This window comes from Rousettus aegyptiacus, unplaced genomic scaffold, assembly GCF_014176215.1.
Source record: "Rousettus aegyptiacus isolate mRouAeg1 unplaced genomic scaffold, mRouAeg1.p scaffold_m13_p_3, whole genome shotgun sequence".
Lineage (NCBI taxonomy): Eukaryota > Metazoa > Chordata > Mammalia > Chiroptera > Pteropodidae > Rousettus > Rousettus aegyptiacus.
Genome location: NW_023416306.1, coordinates 29,720,007 through 29,740,745, shown reverse-complemented (window position 1 = coordinate 29,740,745; position 20,739 = coordinate 29,720,007). Strand labels below are relative to the sequence as shown.

At 37.8% G+C, this 20,739-nt stretch overlaps 1 protein-coding gene across 5 annotated transcripts in view; it reads right to left on the bottom strand.

Moving 5' to 3' along the window:
- GNE (glucosamine (UDP-N-acetyl)-2-epimerase/N-acetylmannosamine kinase) overlaps positions 1 to 19,848 on the bottom strand; it is a 30,703-nt gene extending 10,855 nt beyond the window's left edge. The window contains exons 1-5 of one of the 5 annotated variants that reach the window (XM_016130406.2): positions 19,275 to 19,848; positions 14,579 to 14,781; positions 7,706 to 8,157; positions 3,506 to 3,658; positions 1,164 to 1,376 (exon numbers count right to left, since the gene is read on the bottom strand). In XM_016130406.2, coding sequence (XP_015985892.1) covers positions 1,164 to 1,376; positions 3,506 to 3,658; positions 7,706 to 8,157; positions 14,579 to 14,742 — 982 coding nt within the window. In that variant the 5' untranslated portion in view covers positions 14,743 to 14,781; positions 19,275 to 19,848. The other 4 variants (XM_016130408.2, XM_016130409.2, XM_016130405.2 and 1 more) reach the window with 4 other exon arrangements.
- Positions 19,849 to 20,739: the final 891 nt, after the last annotated feature.

The window sequence follows — 20,739 nt, the reverse complement described above, 5'->3', positions numbered from 1 at the left end:
AAAAACCCAAATTATGTACCCTGGCTTTGGTCTGCCTCCTTCTCTAATATCATCTTGTGTCACTCTTCCTCCTCCCTACTACTCTCCAGCTACACTGCCCCTTCTGTTTCTCAACTATATCAAGCTTGTTCCTATCGTAGGGTCTTCACAATGGCTTTTCCCTCTGCCTCTCCCCGATCCTAACATAGCTGACTCCTTGTCATTCAGATCTCAGCCAGCTTAAGTGTATCTCCTAAGAGGAGATACATTTATCCAGTCTAATGTAGCCCATCACCTTAACTTGTATCATAATCTGCACAGCACAAAGAAATACTGTTGATTTCTTTTTTTGGTTTATCTTCTCCCCTCCCATTAGAATGGAAATTATATGAGAGCTCAGCCCTTTTTAGACTAGTTTACAGCTGAATCCCAGTGCCTAGCACATAGTAGGTACTTATTAACTATTTCTTAGTGAATGAATTAATGAACTTGAAAGAATTTTCATCTAATGGCTTCTAATTTGTCTTTGAAGTAGGGAGCAAAGTAATACTCTGGGGATGAAAGGGGAAGAAGGTCTAAAAATAATAGAAAGTTACAGTGGCCTTTATGAAGAATAGGAGAAAGAGCAGAGCTAGAACTAACCTTGATTCTAGTCTAGTTCTTTTTCTATTAACCACATACATTTTTTCCATTAGCTATAGAAATATATTTGCATGTAAATAGCATTAGAACTTGGACTAATGTTACTAATAGGATAAGCTCAGTAAGCAAATTCATTAACAATAATCCTACTTAATTAGTTATTAAGGGAGCATCTTACTTAGACTTGCCATGCTCTAACATACTGACTAAAGGGACTCTATAGGCCCAGAAAATGAAAGACTAGCATTCATATACCAATAACACATTCAACGACATTCTCTCTTAAACAGACATCAAAGAACACGAATAACTAAGAAACTCTTGGCTCTCACTTATAGTACAAAGACAATACAAATATAAGTAGAGCCCTAAAAAAATGTGGTAATCACTATGCGCTACTTATGGATTTTAGGCTACAACTGGTAATTAACCTCATTCACTCACTTGCTGATAAAAATGTATCCTGACACTGACACATGTACACCTTGTAATATATGTATTAAGCATAGTCAGTTGAAATATAAACAAAGATAAATAAATACCTGTTTCTCTTCCAATCTGACGTGTTCCTAGGTTGATCACAGGTGTTCCAAAAGCTCCAACCTCTCGTACCCCACAGCTGCTGTTCCCAATCATACAACCAGCATGGGCAACCAACTGTATAAACTGGTCAAATGGGACATGTTTAACTGCACGAAAATTAGGGTGATGTTCAATGCCCTTCTTCCGCATCACTCGAACCATCTCTTTGCTCCCTGTGAAAATGAAAAGAACCAACTGTTATATGTTTCAGGAGATAAAGAAACAATTTTCTTTGGCAAGTATAGCCCCACTCTAAGAATTCTCCCCATAAAAACTCATAACAGTTATTAGGGAAATAGTAATTTTAATTACTGATCTTTTCATAAGTGATGAATGTCTAAAATGTCTGGTCAGCTCTCAGCTTCGAACTCATCTAGAAACTTTAAATGGCAGCAGCTAGGACTTTTCAAATGGCACTGAGCAAAGCAAATATCTTTTCTTTTATTCATGCTCCAGCAGAAACCTTTATCTTGAACAATTAAAAGAGGCTAGAGACAAGCCAACAGTCTCTATCCCTTAAGCCAGCAGTTCCTAAATGGAAAGGTGTCAGGTTCCAGAATTGAGCTGATCAGACATGCTCACATTTATCATACTAACAACAGCTCAACGGGATAGCACTCCAACTTATATGGCCTAAGCTCCAAGAAAGTACAGAGATTCTGATACTGTAGCTGATATCTTATTTTAAATACATGATTTTAAAAGATGTTACAGGTATATGAGAGGGAGGCAATATTTAATGCCTCTGCTTGCCTCTCTACTTGCCTTTTTCTAGCTGCCCAGGGAGGCAAAGTTGCTAATCTAGTTGGTTAGACAGCAGGAGAGCAATCATACTACCATTCACCAGTAGGCAGGAGTCACTGACTCAACAGAAGCTGGGCATGCAGTATTCTCTCTTAAACTTCTCCATGTGGTGAGGTGGGTGATAGGCTCGGGGTCTAACTCCTTAGCACAGGCCTGGCCACTTCTTCCCTGCCAGAGCATGCCAGTCATTGCCTATAATTACTAGTACATTAAATGCCAGAAGGTGCTACTATTCCAAGATTTGGGTTTGGCTCAGTTGAAGTTTTTTCTTTGTCCTTAAGCCTATACCACAATCCTGTTTTCCAGAGTTCTACATTAGGAAACTGAGCACTAAGCCATAATAAGAAAGAGATGCCTTGATTCTCATTTCCCTCTGTAACTTGTGAATATTTTATCAAAAACCCTGTGCAGAGGAGAGGTGAGTGGTAGGCATGATTTAGGTAGGCATTCCTGGGACCCTTTACTTTCTAGAAGGGAAAAATATCTCTAATATAAATTATATACAATCAGGAAAGTATATTACAAACAGAATATCACTGACAATGAATATAAAACAAGAGAGATATATAATTACATTGTAAATATTCATTCAAAACTTTAAAGAATTAGAAAATAATATTAAGGTTTTTGAAATATTGATAAGTGACCTGGACAGAACCTGTGCTGTGGGTTCTTAATTTTTTTCCAACTAATACCCCACTTTGTTTCCCCTAATAGTCAAGATTCCTAAAAGACACAGAGAGGGATTATTTCAGAGTAAGATGATGACACCGTGACACTGCAGAGAAGGGGTCCTGCCTCCTTTACCAAAAAGTGTCTAGGAGCTCAGCAACGAGTGGTGTCAGCTCACAATAATCAATGTTGGAAAATTCCTCTGTGTTTGGCCCTGCTCTGGCATTTCTTGTTTATGTCTCATATCCCCATTAACATGGCTAAGGTGTCACTAGCTCCAAAGCCTATAGTACCACCCACTAGTAGGTGATCAGCCAGGCCAGGCTTGAGGATCAACTGGTTGGAGACTCCAGATCTAAATTGTTTAATCTCAAGATTACTTTAAGGTATAGCTAACATCAGTAGGAGAACAAGAAATAACAATAATGGCTATTTTACTGTGGTTAGTTGGGATCGCTACTTTCCTAAAGGCACTTTCAAATTCTGAGGTTTATGTCTCTTCACTACTGCAGTTTCTCATTGGTGAAAAATAGAGATTTAAACATGAAACTAGAGTGAAGATTAGAGAGATCTTTTTTTAGTATTTCTTTCTTTCCCATTAAGGGTCTACTAGTCTTGACAAAAACATCGCAAACTACCTGAACTACTGGAAAATTGGTGATTCTTTGAAAATTGGAATCCATTTCAGAACAGAGTGGCGTTCAATGTGAAATAAGGAAGATAGAAAAAAAATTAAAATGAGCAAGATAGGGCAGTCAAAGATGACATAATAGAAACATAAAACTGGAAAGGAAGGCGGCATACTTTCATTTTCAAGTTCAATTACCTGCATCAATATTTGGAAACAGAACGAGGGTCCGCTTGTTAAATGAGATAAGTGCATCCAATGTTAACTCGAACATTTTAATGGAGTGCTTAATGTCAGTGGTCACAGGGTGCTGTAGTGCAACGATGTAATCTTTAGATTTTACATCATCACCTGTTTAAAAAAAGTCAAACCACATTGCTTCATTAGTTAAGAATCTTAAAGGAGAAAGAAGTGAATTCTAAAACGCAAACCCCCAATTTAAAAATTCCAAGGAAAAAACAGTTTGTCACATTCTAAGCAGGGCATCCAAATTAGGTTCAGTTTATAAGAACTTATAAGCAACAAGTCCAAGGATTCAGCAAACTTAATATTTTACAAAGGTACTTGCTACTGCAAACAAAACATGTAGCTTTAAATAAGAGAAACCAGAATTCATTGTTTTAAAATCCAAAATATTTCAAAGCATTAGAAAAATGTGAATTTCCCCAATTTCTAGCTAGTGTTTCTTCTGAATTATTAGCAATATTAATGAATAATATGTTACAAATCAGGGCATTTAGAGCTTGAATGAGTATTAAATATATTTTATATAATATATGCGCCTCCCTATACCATCACCCACCAGATTCAACAAATGGCAAGTGTTTCTAACTCTGGTCAAAGGACTAGAAAGGCTTCACTTATTCCTGGGCTGGAATACTCAAGACAGTTCCATAGCAAAAATTTGAAGTATAAATGGTTCCAGTGGACAGTGCTATGCCAAATAACACAACACATTTATCAACAGGGCTTATATTAAATTTCCATAAAACTGAAAATGAGCTCCACTCACTTATTTTTAATGAAAGAATATATTTCTTTGTGATACTAATTTTAACGATCAACTTTATCATGAACTATAAGTTTATCATGAATTTCCAAATTCACAGTAGTAGTTATTTTTTGATTTAATGGTAAAAATTTTTACTACGAATCCTTAGTAGTATTTGATTTGAAAGACTATAGGCTCCAAATTTTTATTTTAAAAAATTATTGGCCCCATATTATGTTCTAAAGTGGAGGTTGGGAGGATATAATTATCAAAATTTTGTACAAAGTAGAAAAAAGACGTAAAGGCTTAAAAGAGTCTATCAAAAACAGAAGTGTAGAAGAATCAGATGAACATATTAAGGTCATTAGATATAGATCAGGGCCACTAGAAACTATTGGGAGAGAAATAGCAATAAAACCCACCACTCACCTCCTGCAGTGCAGCCCAGTTCCTAATAGGCCTGGAATCCGTGGCCAGGGGCAGGTGAGCGAAGTTTCGTCTGTATTTGCAGCCACTCCCTAGCGCTAGCATCATCTCCTCAGCTCCACCTCAGATCATCATCAGGCATTAGATTCTCATAGGAGCACCGGTCCCTAGTGCCAGAAAGGTTGGGGACCGCTGGCACAGCATATGGAGCCATATAATTTTGCTTTATGTATATTGATATCATTGATTAGATAGAAATGTCCTTCATTTTATGAAGTTTCACTGGATTTCCAGAGTCTGCTCTTCATTCTTTTGACTAATACACAGCCCAGCTGTAGATAACTTGGGACCAGTGCTCCTATAAGAATCTAATGCCTGTTGATTTGAGGTAGATCTGAGGAGGTGATGCTAGCGCTGGGGAGCGGCTGCAAATATAGATGAAACTTCGCTCACTTGCCCACTTCTCACCTCTTGCAATGCAGCCCAGTTCCTAATAGGCCTGGAATCCGTAGCCAGGGGGTTGAGGACCCCTGCTGTAAAGTATATGGAAACATTATATATATGCCGCAGTCTGACCACAGGTACAAGTTGGTCCTGCTATAATGCGTGTTTCTCTAGGGTGAATTAGCTCATCTGTGACGTAAATAGAGGAATGACGTCAGCTTTTAATGTAGTACTTGAGTTACTCATACATGATTCCCTCTGATTCCCTCTTACATACAAAGAACCTTAATGTACATGTATGTAACAGACTGTGGAGAAATACAGTACTTGTCACAAGGCCCCATCACCCCACATTGTTGCTCTGGGTTTAGTGTGCCCTGTCTTGAGAACATTTTTAGGGCAAGTCTCTCTGATCTTTGTGTTTTTTTCTTTTTTGGTGGCAATTTTTCTTTGAGAGTGAGGATGTGATGGAGCTTCTGCAATCCTGTGCAGAGGGTTATTCTACACAACTTGTAGAATTGCTACAACTGATTGCTAAGGGGCAAGTGGAAGTAAAGAGGAAAATTTCAGCTGTTTACTCCAAGAGAGCTTTCCAGTTTTCATTTATCTTCTTCTTTAAGTGTGATTAAGAGACATCTGCACTATATAATAGAAAATAACCATATAATGCAGAATGCAACAGGACTGCACTTTGTAACTTAAGGCTCTATATGGTGCCATTTAAGCAGTCTCTTTATAAGAGAAGGATGGCAAAAGAGCAAAAATTATATGTCTTTTTTCTTAAAAAGTGAAGAAGAAAACAGGACAATGAGCTGAAGCTACTCATCCCTGGCAATAATACATTTTGTGAAAGCTTGCACCTGCTTCTTGATGTGCCTGCAACTCCTGACATTATCACTCTGTCTCCAGAACTCAGCAGTTTCAGTCCTTTCACGCAACCCTTTCCAGTTAGGTACCATCATTTTGTTTTGTGTTGTAAGGTTCTATGTTTGCTGTGGTGTTTCTTTCATTATTAGGAATTCAACAGGTCTTTTTAATTTTGCGAATATTTTATTGGGACCTTTATTTTTTAATGTTCAAGTTATAAAGCTGCTTGTTCTGAGTGACCTAACACTATTTTTCCTATAAGCAGAGTGATAACATCAGAAGTTGCAGGTCGAGAAGCAGGCACAGGCTTTGCACAAAACATCATTGCCTGTGGTAAGTGGCTTGGGCTCATTGTCTTGTCCTCCTCCTCCTTGTGGTTTAAAAAAATCTAGTTTTTGCTATTTTGTTATTATTTTCATAAAGAAACTGCTTAAATGGTTCCAAATAGAACCTTAAACTCTACAAGTACAATCTTGCTGCATTCTGCTTTAAAAGGTTCTTTTGTATTCATTACAAGTTTTTAAAAACTACAAGAGTTTTTCAGAATAGAGCTAACGGTATAATTAGAACAGGATGGAAGAATGTTCACTTAGAAGCATACAAAAAGGAGAGACTAAAGAGATAGTTTGTTCCACTAGCATTATCTACATAGATTCCCTGATAACTACAAATCTGTCCAAGAATAAGACACATATAGAACAGACTAACTTAGATAGTAGGAATGCCCCATTCCTTAACTGTTCTAATGTGATCTGATTTAAAATATACACAATCATTTTGATTACACAATCACCAATCAATTTACTGTTCATTAACTTCATTATTCAATAGATCTACTTCTTTGTAAAGGAGAGTCCCAAATACCTAAATAAATGATTACTCCTGATTTGTCCCGTAGATAGTATTCTCACTATAAATTAACCAAATGAAATTTTGTTTGTAAACCTATTTTCTTTGCCTCTCATTAGCAAAAGGTAATTTCCAAGAAGCTGGATTATTCGACACTGAAGGTTTCAGATCTTAAGGTTTACAGAGATAATAAACTCTAATGGCACAACTATGACTTTTGTTTTTCAATCATCATCATCATAATCCTTTTCGATGAGTATTTATGCTTTACTAACTGCTTTCAACATTATCTCATCTGAGCATTCCAAAAATCATGTAAGGAAGGCATTAAAATCAAAAAGAACAAATTTTTCATTGTACTAGAAAACAAAATAAAGGAAAACAAACTTAAAAACACCCATAATTCTACTAACCAGAAATATTATAAATGACTTGGTGTACATGCTTCCTTAACCTTCCCATTATGTTACCGTTTTCATGAAAATGGCATATTATAAATTTTATAGCTTTTCTTCCTTTTTGCTATGTCAGGATCTATTGCTGTAACTAAATATTCACCCATAACATCATATTTAATGGCTTAAAAGCATTCCATTGCATAAATTTAACATATTTTAAAAATTCAAATCATTAAGTGTATTTTATAGAAAAGGTGAGTCTCAGAGAGGTGAAATCATAACATCGGGCGAAATCTATGAACTAAAATCTTAGCCTTCTGATTGCTAATGGAATATTCTATTCACAAGTTTCTTAAGAGGACTGAAACATACCTAACCAACACTGACAAACACAACCATTAGGCTGAATAGTCTGATACGTACCTAACCACATCCGAATGATGCTCATGTAGTCTTTGTTCTTGGCAGAGAGAAGTTTGTCATAGGAAGGGCAGCCTGCCAAAAGGATGCGGTCATGGTCCTCACACATGGATATCAGGTGCTGCTCTGCACTTCGGGTGCAGCACACATGATAATGAGCCAGTTTTGTTATGGCGTGTCTGATAGAGTCATCAATGGTCCCACTGACTTCCCCACCTTCAATGTGAAGGATTCGGATGTTCATCAAGGCAGCAGATGTAGCCAGAGCTAAGGCATCAAACCTGTCTCCGTGAACAATCATGATATCAGGCTTCAGACGATTGAGGACATCTGGTAGCTTCACTAAGGCTAGGCCTACTGACTCCACCATGGCTGCCTCATCTTCCCCTCTAACGATCGTGTGCAGCCTGGTATTAATGTCAAAGTCATCTTGTTCAATCATGCGGTATGTGTTTCTAGAGCAGGAGAGAAATAAAAGATTTGAAATAAGCATGTTTATAAATACTGGGCCATAAAGCATGAGAAAAACAATCTAATATTAACTCTGAATGGAGAAATATTTTATAAAATTTCTCCGTTAAATAAGCTGAACTTACAAAACTGAAAAACCCGGACCATAAATGTATAGAACGCTTGATTAATTTTTCTACCTGTGTACCCTCTCACCACCATCCAGATAAAGACAGAACACGTCCAACATCTTGGAAGTCTTACTTGTGTCCCTCTTAGTAAGTATGTAGAGGGAGAAACATCTGAGGGAGAATTTTGTTAGGAAGAAAAGACCAAATTTTACAGTGGTCACAACTTTTTATTTACAAATTTATAAAAAATATGCTACTTAATAGAAAAAAGGTTACTTTAAAGCAAAGCTCATTTAAAAAAATAGTAAGTAACTAGGACACCTGACATGTCACTATAATATAAATTTCTGAATGATGGAAATTATCACCTGAATTCCTTGTATGGTACCATTAATGCAACATAATTCTGATTGGGGTGAAAAATGTAGGTTTTACAGCATTAAATTAGCTGTGAAATGCAGTTTCAAGCCTGTTGCATGCTTCAACAAGTTTTTCTAAATGTTATATTTATTTAAAAATTGGAAAATACAGAAAATTATTATCCATAACCTATCACTCAGCAATATCAATGTTTTTTTTTCTTTCTAGCCATTTTATGTATAGTATTTTAACACAGCTGAGAACACATTATACACTTTTGTAAACTACTTAACATTTTCTCTGATCGTGAACAATTCTTTACATATATTATTTTATATCATATGGATGTCCTAGTAGTCATTTTGTAGATTCCGTTGGATTTTCCTACACAAGCTATGATGTGGCCTGTAAATAACGACAATTTTTGTGCCTTTTCTATACCTTGGTTTATTGTATTGGCTGTTAATGTCAGTGCAAACTGGTGAGTGACGAAAGCAACTATCAAGCTGTGAAAACACATGAAGGAAATTAAATGCATGTTGCTAAGTGAAAGAAGCCAATCTGAAGAGGCCACATGCTGTATGATTTCAACTCTATGACATTCTGGTAAAGGCAAATCCGCGGAGACAGTAAAAAGATCAGTAGTGCTTGGGTTTGGGAGAAGGGATGAAGAGCATATTTTTAGGACAGTGAAATGACTGTATGATACTATAACAATGGATACATGTCATTATACATGTCATTATACACTATCCCCCTGTCGGAAATGTCATTTTTGTCTTGTTGCTCTCAAGATTTTTTGTTTTCAGCAGTTTGACTATACTATGTCTGCATGTAGTTTTCTTTGTATTTACCTATGGAGCTTTCTGGATCTGTACATTGATGTTTTTTGCCAAATTTGGAAAACTGGCCAACATTTCTTCAAAGATTTTTCTGCCCCATTTTCCCCCTCTTTCTGAGACACTAATATATGTTACATTGCTTTTGATATTGCTCTAGAGGTCACTGAGGCTCTGCTCTTAATTTTACTAATTTTTTCATTCTGTTCACTGGATAATTCTTATTGATCTGTCTTAAAAGTTCACTGACCTCTTCCCGACAGCATCTACATCAGGTGAATTTTTTTTTGCATGCATTGTGCCTTTCAGTTCTAGACTTATTTGGTTTTTTATAGTTTCCATTTCTCTGTTAAGATAGCTGCTCATTGAGATAGTCCTTGTTTTGTCTGATAATTCCAACATCGGAGCCATCTCTGGGTGTTTCCGTTGATTTTTTCTCTTGATGTTAGGTCAAATTTTCCTATTTCTTCAAATATCTAGTAATTTGTGATTATATACTGAACACTATGGATTGTATACTATAGAGACTCTGAGTTCTATTATCTTCCTCTTAAGACTTGATTTTTGATAGAGCAGGCAATTAAATTATCAACTGAGCACCTTGAGGAAGCTCGGTTAAACACTTTATTAGGGTTCACTTGTTTCAATTTTGCTCTTAAAAAGCAAATGGAATGGTTTCACTCCTAAGGTGTAGCCCTTCTGGGATTTCAATGAAAATCCTGAGATGTGTCCTTTAACTTGGTAGGACTCAGACTCTCAACTGTCTCCCCTGAGGTGGATAGCAGATAAAACAACTCCAGTTGTTTTCTGCTGGGTTTCCTGGGGTCCCCCATGCATGTGCGGTTCAATGGTCAACAAAGAATTTGAGGAGAGTTTCTGTGCAGACTCTGGGGCTTCCCTGTGGCTCCTTCATTTCACAATTTCTTTCCTCAATTTCCAGATGCTGTAGAAGCTCAAGTTTCATTTTCTAACACTTTGAACTAACCAACTATGGCTTTCTGTTTGATTCCCAGCCAATTTACACCTTGGTGACTAGGGGATACTCTTAGGGGAAGAGCTATTTAAACAGGGATCTCACCTTCTACAGTTCTCTTCCATGGAGGATCAAATCCCCTCCAGTTTCTGCTGTTGGTCACTATCCAGTGCCTTCGAATAATTTTTTAAAATATTCTGTCCAGAGTTTACAAGCATTGGCTGTGGGAAAGTTAGTTAGATATAAGCTGCTCTGTCATTACTAAAATCTCAACTTTTTCTAAAAAGCTATTTTATAAATTTGAGTTGAATATTTAGTTCAGTTACTCCTTATTTTTCTGCCATTTAATGAAAGCACTTAAGACTATAAATTTATTTCTAATTAAAAGTTTTCTCTTATCATTTTATTTCATTATTTTCTTATTTTTATTATTTATCATTTGTCTTACCCATCAGAATGTAAGTTCTATGAAAGCAGGGGCTTTCTTTCAGTCTTATTTGCTACTTGATACAGTCTAGAAGCTTAATACGTATTTGTTGAGTTTGCAGAGATTTTTTTTTATATATATGTAGCCATGCCGAGTTACATAACTTTAATCATTAAAAAGAGAAGTCACAATAATATTTGTCTTTCACAATATTTCAAAAAGGCTAAAAATATCTATTTTAAGGATATAAATACAACCGGAAATTACCCTAGCTGAGCTTGAATTTTGGATTGCATAGTACTTTATATTGCTTAATTAATTTTGTATCCCAAGAAGGCTACAATTTTACTTCCTGAATTCAAAACCACACTTTTTCTATTGATGGGAGAGGGGGAGGGAGAATGTAATTGAATACATATTTTTATTCTGAGCATAAATAATTCTTCATTAGCTGAAGGACCTGGATTTCAAGACAGTTCTATTTCTGATAGCGCATGCAACATAGCTTTAATTCTGAGACTGTCTCTCCTACAGAATGACCATATCTGACTACATGATTATTTCAGGAACAAGATTATCCCCTTAAAACAGCATCTCAAAAATAAAACAAAACACTATGTCCCTTAACAGCAGATATCCTTGAAAAATCTGTTAAAGCCAGAACTAAATCAAAATATTGAGTTTATTTTTAAACTAAATTCTGTACTGGACAAACATGCTTTAAGTATTTAGTATGAACTGCTGCCAAACTTGAACATTTTAAAAAACTATGGGACTATACTAAAAGTAGGCCATTGATATCTTCTAAATGAATTGGACTTGGTCCAGTGCATTTGTTTCTAATCCTTAAACTGAATCTTCTCACAGGAGTAGGGTCCTCATGTACCCATACCACCACACCAATTTTCTCATTAATCTTCATTGATAGTACCTCTTCCCTTCTAAATGACCTGTCTCTAATTTAGAAGCATCATTCTTAGATGAAAATGACTTCGATGATCCATCAGTTTTGTTTTCCAATTCTTTATGTCTTTTCTTTGTGCTATTGTATATTAAAAGTACAAAGAAACGTGATCAGCAGTTCTCAAACTTAGTCTTCCCATCATCAGAGGGAATTTGATCCTTGAGAGATTTAAGTTTTCTCTTCAGCTTTTCCACTGGTGATAACCCCACTACCGTGAATTTTCCAGCAGAAAATGCTGTGTGCATACCAACTATATTCTAATGATGTCTTGAGATACCAAAGTTATGCACAATAATTATGAAGATAGCTATTATTCTCTGTTAGAGTCAACTAGACTTAAACTTCTTCATCCCTCCCAAGGAACTTCCATCTCCATAATTAGCATGTTTGACAGGCTTATTCTAAGTTTTTCACTTTAATTTTGTTTTTATTTTCAATTTCTGGCCACAGCCATTAGGATATTAATCTTTCTGACTCCAAGACAGTCACTTTAACCCTCTTTGAGCAACTGGTTGGTATGGGAATATGGGAACCGGTCTGCACAATGTAATGAGCACCAGTTGCAGGGCACTCTATTTGTGGTGTGCGTGTGTGTGTGTGTGTGTGTCTGTGAGAGAGAGAGAGAGAGAGAGAGAGAGAGAGAGAGAGAGAGAGAGAGAGAGAGAGAGAGAGAGAAAGAGAAATAGAGGAGGAGAGAGAAAAGAAAAGAAAAAGGACACACACGACAGTACAGAAGATTTTGGCATGCACGACTTCAAAATTCTCAAGCAATCCTGAAGTGCCGAGTCATGAAATGATGTGCAATTTTGCTAAGCATGAATTTGAACCCCATCTATTTGATGTTAGTGTAGGGGAGCATATTAGCTAACAATTAAGCAAACTGTCAGACCAAAAACAGCATTGTTCCTATCCATTTTTCCACATTTTTGTGGGGGAAACACTATAGAGCAGAGTTTCTCAACCTCGACACTACTGACATTTTGGGCCAGAAAGATCTTTGTTGTGGGGGGCTGACCTGTACATTACAGGATGTTTAGAAACACCTCTAGCTTCTTAAAAAAACTGTTTAATAAATGAACAAATGAATTTCTAAGTAATCTGTTAGGCATTTGATTTCCTTTTTTTATTTTTTATTTTAGGTGAGGCAACCCATGGTTGACCTCACAGATTGCAAGGACCTTGTCAGCTTACAATCCATTATTTTTTATTTTTTATGCCTACAGTACCTGGTCTTCTTAGGTGGTCTCCCATCCAAGTACTAACCAGGCCCAACCCTGCTTAGCTTCCAAGATCAGACAGGTGATTTCCTTTTATAATCCAATTCTTAAGAGTATAAAAATGCTGTTTTTAAAAAAATATCCAAGTAGGTGATGTAAAAAGGTAGCTTCATTGTTCTGTTGGTTTAATGTCTTCTTAAAATAGATAATACATTCACATGGTTTTAAATTCAAGATACAAATGGTTATACAGTGAAAGGCTACCTTCTCGCTTTTGTTTCCCAGTCGTCCAATTCCTCTCCCCAGAAACAACCAATTTCTTATGTTGGAATGTACTTTAAACATACATTTCCATTAAGTACTACATCACATTTCCTATTTAACAGTTTCATCAGACAAATATCACCTTTCCGTCCTGAACTACTGTTGTAGGCAGATAAGAAACCTACCACAATTTCCTTGAGAGCAACTCTCCCACCAATTTTCTGTCAAACTTTTCTCATAGAAGTAAAAGAACCCACTTAGACTTTCATCTCAGGCTTTAGCTAAAATTTCTCTATTTTTGTCCTATCTTTGTCATATGTATGGAAAACCAAATGAGTTTTCTTAGAATTCATTTCACATTTTTAAAATCTATGAATTTTTGAACTATCCATAAATTTCTTCTCTACTCTAAGTATTTTCTTAGAGCAAATTGCTAAATTAGTTTTTGGTGGGAGGTTTTAATTTGTTTGTTTTTGTTGTTATTATCGTGTGTTTAAAGAACAGTCTGAAAAAGACAACTTTAACACGTTTCTTTCATATTTAATACTGTATTTTTGACCATCTTTGGAGGCTTCATTAACATTTTCATGCCACAAGGGTGCACTAAATGCCACTTTATTACGTATAACAAAATGAAATGTCCATCTTTAGTTTATACGTTCTGCTTTCTCAAATATTTCCCAATGTTCATTTTTTCATATTTCAACTATGATCAATAACAAACCTAATGTCACCAAAATAAGCATCAATGGCAATGGTAATATGACATTCTACTTTATCTTGTAGACAAATTAGATTTTTAAAATCTTGTTCCATATCTACTACTTTATATGCTGTTGATCTATACACCAGTTTTAAAGTAGAATTATCATTAGAACTCACAATACTGATTATAAGGAATCACATTATTATATCACACAATATGTACTTATATGTGGCATTTCTTCTGAATGTAATAACAAATAATGATATTAAGAGCTATCACTTATCAAGCTTCTGTTAAGCAGCATCACTGTGATGAGTCCTTTATATCACCATCTCCATTCTGCACAATAACCTACGACAGGAGTTTCATTCCATTCTATAACTGAGGAACCTGAGGCTCTGAGATGCTAAGCAACTTCTCCAAGGCCACATAAAAACTAAGTGGTAGGACTGGGATTGAAGCTGGGTCCACATGGTTCCCAGATCCAAGCTCCCCCAAGTACAACATGTTGCAATGAAGAATATAAGAAAATGCTTTCATCTTACCCATAGTCATCTATCAAGTGAGAGCCAAGGACCACCACGTCAAGTTCAAAGAACTCAGGTTCCGTTTTAATGCCAAACATGATCGGTGCAAGTTTAGAATAATCAGCACGGTTGCAAGTAGCAACACAAACCCGAAGCTTTCGGTTATTCCCATTCTTCTCCATGACTTTTTTTCTTTTTGAAAGGTCTTTAAAATAGAGTTCCTGAAATTGCAAAAATAAAAATTATTTATGATAAGAATGATAGGTCCTACATATAAACATACAATGTTGCAGTTCTAAGTCTTTATCCACAATTTAGTATAGTGATTCTTAGCCTTATTCCATCCTCACTTCTGTATGACACATCCACTACTTTATCCAGTTATGAAGTTCCAGCAGATCCACTATAATTCTACCCCTTTCTCACACAATTAATATACTGGAATGCAATTAGGAGTGACCTAAATCAGCTCTCATTTAAAAAAACAAGCAAACATCAGCTCTTTATTATTAAAAATTACTTGCCATACCTCATAATTGATCACAACATACCGGTCTGTTGTGATCAATTGAGAATTACTGATCTAGTTCAATTCTATCACTTACAGAAAGGGAAACAAGTCTTGGGAGGGGAAATTACCTCCCTAAGAGTCAAGATCATGTGTTTTAAGGGATGAGATCTATTCACCCTCACACCACATACTCCCTATATACAAAGCACTGTGATTAGTGCTGAGGAAGAGAAAGACGAGGAAGATATCAATTTTTTTAAAAAACAACCCTGCCTTCAAAGCTTCATTAGCACTTATTGCCAGTGAAACTTGACAACTCCAAATGCCTACCAGACTCTCCTGTTTCATAGGCACCTTAAAGTCACCATCCCAAACAGAACTCATTTTCTTTTACAAACCTATTCTTTCTTCCTTGTTCTCTCAGTTATGAACTTTCATTCATCTAAATGCCTTGACATCCTTGTCTCCTTTGTTCCTCACCCTTACTTCCTAAAGCCCTAACAATTCCACCTCCTCAATATCTTTCAAATCTCTTTGTCTCCATTCCCACCAGGACATCCCCTAGTCCAATCCTTCCTCTTAGATCTGAACTATTTTAACAGCTATTAAAGTGGCTTACCTGTCTCTAGCTTTGCCCTGCCTCCCACAGACTTTCAGAGTGATCCTTCCAAAGTTCATAAATCTGATTATCAGGGTACACCACTTAGGGACAAAGTACACATTGCTGATTTGGACCTAGCTCGTCTTTCCAATCGTTTCTCCTCTAACTACAATTACCCTTACCCTGTGCCAAAGCCATACTTAAGTGCCTTCAGTTCAACCAATGGGTCTCTGTATCTAGATGCAAGTACCTATACTTAAAACTACCTCTCCCTCTTGCCTGGACTCTTCCTCATCCTTCAAATTCAGCCTCAGTGTCACCTTCATATAAACCTCTTTGCTCTTCAGCTCACCCCTCTTAGTTGCTGCCTGCCTCTGAGCACTGTGGCCCTATCATACAGATACAGACTGTTGCTCAAATCCTCTGCCCACCCATCCCTCCACCATTCTATTCCCTCCATTTGAAAAGTAAAAAGCAGGGGCAAGAGATAAGATATTTATTTTACAGAGCATTTTAAACTTCCTTAGATCAACATTAAATTTCACTTCATGGACTGCTCTCAATGCTTATCTTTCAGGAAGTGTATCAATATTTAGATCTGCACGCAGGAATCTAAAAAAGCTTGAGTAAGGATACCAATAAAAGAGTAAATGGTAAACTCTGAAACTCAGTGGAAATCACATCAGTAGCCCTCTGCTGCTGGTACCTCATCTCTCTTAGGCTAGAACTTTGGTGATCACACAAATTGCCCATCATTAGGTCCATTCTGAATTTTTCAATATCCAGTAAAAGCTAATTCCACGCAATGGAAAACATTTATAAGACAATGAAAAGAGCATTCTGTCAAGGGAGTTGAACAGTAAGTCCTCAGTTAACATCTTCAATAGATTCTTCAACTTTAAGCGAAATGAAACCAATTTTACCATGAGCTAATTGATATAAATGAATTAAGTACCCATGACATCTCATTGTTATAACAAAATGATGTTGAACTAAATGACATTAAAGACTTACTGTATTCATAAGATCTAAGCACTACCTAATCATGAAACTGAAATACTTTCTAAAAATAGTTGTCTTAAGTGTTCTTATACATAATCTTTTTCCCACTCATCATTAAATGTAGGCTGAATGAGTTGTTGGTGATGTTTAATTTGCTGGGTGAGGCAAAGCAAATCGTTCATGGTTGGTCAATTTGTATTTATTTTAAAAGAACAGTAAACTTTCCATCTGGCAATACTAAAATTCTTTGTATTTACCAGGTAACTCAAAGGTTATTCTACCAAAATGGAGAGTAAGACAGCCATATAAATAAAAATGAGAAATACAAAGTTACTTAAGTGAAAATGTTTTTAGGAAAGAAGTTAATTCTTAAAAATAAAATAATGGCAAAATTCCTTTTAAGGAGAGAATTTTTTTTAAAAAGTAATTTAACTTATTTTTTGATTAGGTGGTACATTCACATGGTTTAAAAATGAAGTCACAAAAGGCTATCTGCAAAAAGTCTTCTCATCTATGTTCTCAGCCATGTAATTTTTCTCCCTGGAAGCTAAGTTACTAGTTTCTTAACTACCCTTCTATAGATAAACTATGCATTCATAAATAAATATATATATTTCTTTACAGTATACATTTGCTAAGCACGTCTGAAGTGGCAAGCACCAAGAGAAAGCATCAACTCATTTCATCCTCACAGCCCTATCTTATTAGTGCCATTTTACAGGTGGGCACACTGAGGTACATGAAAAATAATTTTCTTGCCCCCAAATCACAGTTAACTGCCAGAGCCAAAAATCAAACCCAGCATTCAGAACACTGACCATATCCAGTGTTTGACCTGTGTCTGTTCATTTCATAAATATCCATAACTGAGAACTTTCCTTGTACCTGGTCCTGCCATGAGAACATGATAGAGTAGCCCCCTGACCTTTACCTGAGGTTCACTTTCTGCAGTTTCAGTTGCCCTTGGTCTGAGACTATTAAATGGAAAATTCCAGAAATAAACAATTCATAAGTTTAAATTGCATGCCTTTCTACGTAGCATGATGAAATCTCACACTGTCCCTCTCAGGCCATGAATCTTCCCTTTGTTCAGCATATTCACGCCTTATATGCTCCCCATCATTTGGTCGTCCGTTCAGTTTTCAAGTTAAAAAATCAACTGTCGTGGTATCACACTGCTTGTGTTCAACTCTTTTTACTTAATAGCCCCAAGACAAGAGTAATGATGCTGGCAATTCAGATAAGCCAAAGAGAAGCTGTAAAGTGCTGCCTTTAAGTGAAAGGTGAAAGTCCCCAACTTAAAGAAAAACATTGTATGCTGAGATTTCTAAGATATCTGGTAAGAACAAATCTTCTATGGGTAAAATTGTGAAAAGAAAAAAATTCGAGCTAGTTTTGCTGTAACACCTTAAACTGCAAAAGTTACAGCCACAGTGCATGGTTAAGTGCTTAAATTGAAAAGGCATTAAACTTTATCACAGGTATGCATGCATGCATGCATGCATAGGAAAAAAACAGTATTTATAGGGTTTGGTACTATCTGCTGGTTTCAGGCATCTATTGAGGGTTTTGGAACCCGTCCCCACAGATAAGGGGGGACTACTGTATATCACACGTATCAGTGCACAGGGGATGATTTCCATTCCCTGAATAAGATGGAAGGGGCTATAAAAAAAAGTGGTCTGAAATTCATGACCCTATTCTTGAGCTTCTTCATTTCAGCTTCTTCCAGAGCTTCTAGAGTTGGGTAATGCTAAGTTGCACCCCACTCCTCCTATCGGAGGAGCAAAGAATACTTTATCGTGGTGTAACAGTTTTACAAATGTGCTCAGGATTGGGGGTGGGGTAATAAACACCTATCAAACTTCCAAGGAAGCCCAGACTCAGAATGCATTAAAGCTGGGAGCAGACCTTCAAAATCACCTTAGTGATTTTAGTTCACCTTAATACCTCAAGGCAACTTGCCTGCCAAGTAAGCTCTCCGCTCTCTTGCACACCTCCGTTAACAGGGCACTCACTATCGTTCAGGACAGCCTGTTTCCTTATGGACTGCACTGCCTTTGAGGACAGAGCCAAGCTGAGCCTCTCTCTAACACACCGCGACCCCAACTTCCCGGTTATTCTCTCCGGAGCCACACTGAACCTGTCTGCTCCACCTGCCACAAGGTGGAGCCCATAATGCGAACGAAGAGGGGCCCTGGCGTGTAGGCCCACAGGAGACAGGGCGAGACCCCGGGCGCGTGCAGACCTGCAGGTGCGGTGCGAAGCCAGGGCTTGGGGCTGGAGGAGGAGGGCCTAAGCGGCCGGGAGGATGCTCTCCCTGAGCCCGCCTCCGCCCCTCGTCCCCGCGACCCCGGCTGACGTGCGGCTCTCACCAGACGCTCATCCGCGGCTCCCTCCCGCACCGCCGCCGTAACGCCCTGGGGGCACGAGCGGTAGGCAGCACCAGAAGGCAGTCGGGGCGCAGGCCGGGAACAAGCCCGCCCCCCTCGGCTTCGGCAGTCGGCCCAGCAGGTCGATGACTCGTCGCTCGATCCCAGCCCCGCATGCCCCTACACGTCCGCCCCGAGCACCGAATCGGCGAGCGCGCCCTACGTCACCTGAGAGCAATCCCGTGATTGGCTGTTCCGTCCGCGCCCCACACCTCCCCAAGTGGTTTCCGGAGAGGGCCAAGGGCGGGGCTCGCCGACCGTGTTCCGTGGTCGTGGCGTTTCTGGTCCTCTCTGCTTCTGCTCTGTTGCAACACCGGCCACGCGAGCGCTCGGAAGCCCGAGTCCTCTCACGTGGTAGTTGTTTCGCCCTTGCACCCAAGATGGAATTTCTTACGTCTTCTATCCACGCAGGCACTTCACAGGCTATGACCAAAATAATACTGTTGTGTAGCCAGTCCACCACTGAGCCCTCTCTCTTGGTTACACCACTCCAGAACCCTGCCTGTCTGCTGGAAGTTTCTGAAGGAGTGCTGACGACGACCAAGGCAAGTCAGATACTAGCTGATTGTTATAAATGAGCTCCGCCTAGGCCTCCCCTGCAGGGAAACCCCAGCCAGTTCTGGCCGAGGGACGTCCAGAGAGGAACGAAGCTGTGATGGGAAAGAGCTCACACTGATGACTTTTTAATGCTCTTTTCAAATTCCTGAGTCACCATTGACAAACTGTGATGATAAAACTTCTTTACAAACATTACATAATATACCACAGATGAAACTATTTAAAAAGTCTAACAATTCATTGAGTTCTTACTGTAAGAATATATCCAAATTTTTGCACTTGATGTATTTCAGTTAATGACAGAGCTCTAATTTGCAGAAGACTCACTAACTATTAGTTCCCCTGCAACTAGGCCAGAGCCACTAAAAGGTCACATCAGCCACAAAAGGACAGACGTTAAGGGGTTTTGTGCAAGCAAGTGCCATCAGATTTCTTTAAATATCACTTTGGCTACTGTGTCGAGATTGGATTGGGTGGGAGTCAAGAATGGTGGCAGCGAAAAAGAAAAGTGTTTGGAAGGATACATAACAAACCGGTACCACTGACTGCGTCAGATAGGGCTGGGAAGAGATGGACTTTTCACGAAATTCCTATTTATAATATCTTTTGTAATGTATATTCATATTCCGTATTAAAAAGAATTAAATAAAATTGTAAAAAAAAAAATAGTGACAGTGAAACTCAATTGAAGTGGATGGATATGAGATTTAGTTTGGAAGTGGAATTGATGGAACTTAAATATGGATTAGGTATGAGGGGATGACAAAAAGTAGACAAAGATGACTTCCAGGTGTCTGGTATTAGTAATTGGGTGATTGGTGCCATTTACCAAGATGAGAAAAGCTGAGGGAGTGACCAGGTTTGGGAAATTTAAAGTAGTTCCACTTTGGCATATGTTATGTTTGAGATGCCTGTGAGATTGCTACATGAAGCTATTAAATAGGCAAAAGATGTGAATCTGAACACAGATTCACCAGACTATAGATCGTTTATTAGGTTCCTATTGCTACTATAACAAATTAACTCAAACTTAGTTGCTTAAAACAACACAATTGTATTATCTTACAGTTCTGGA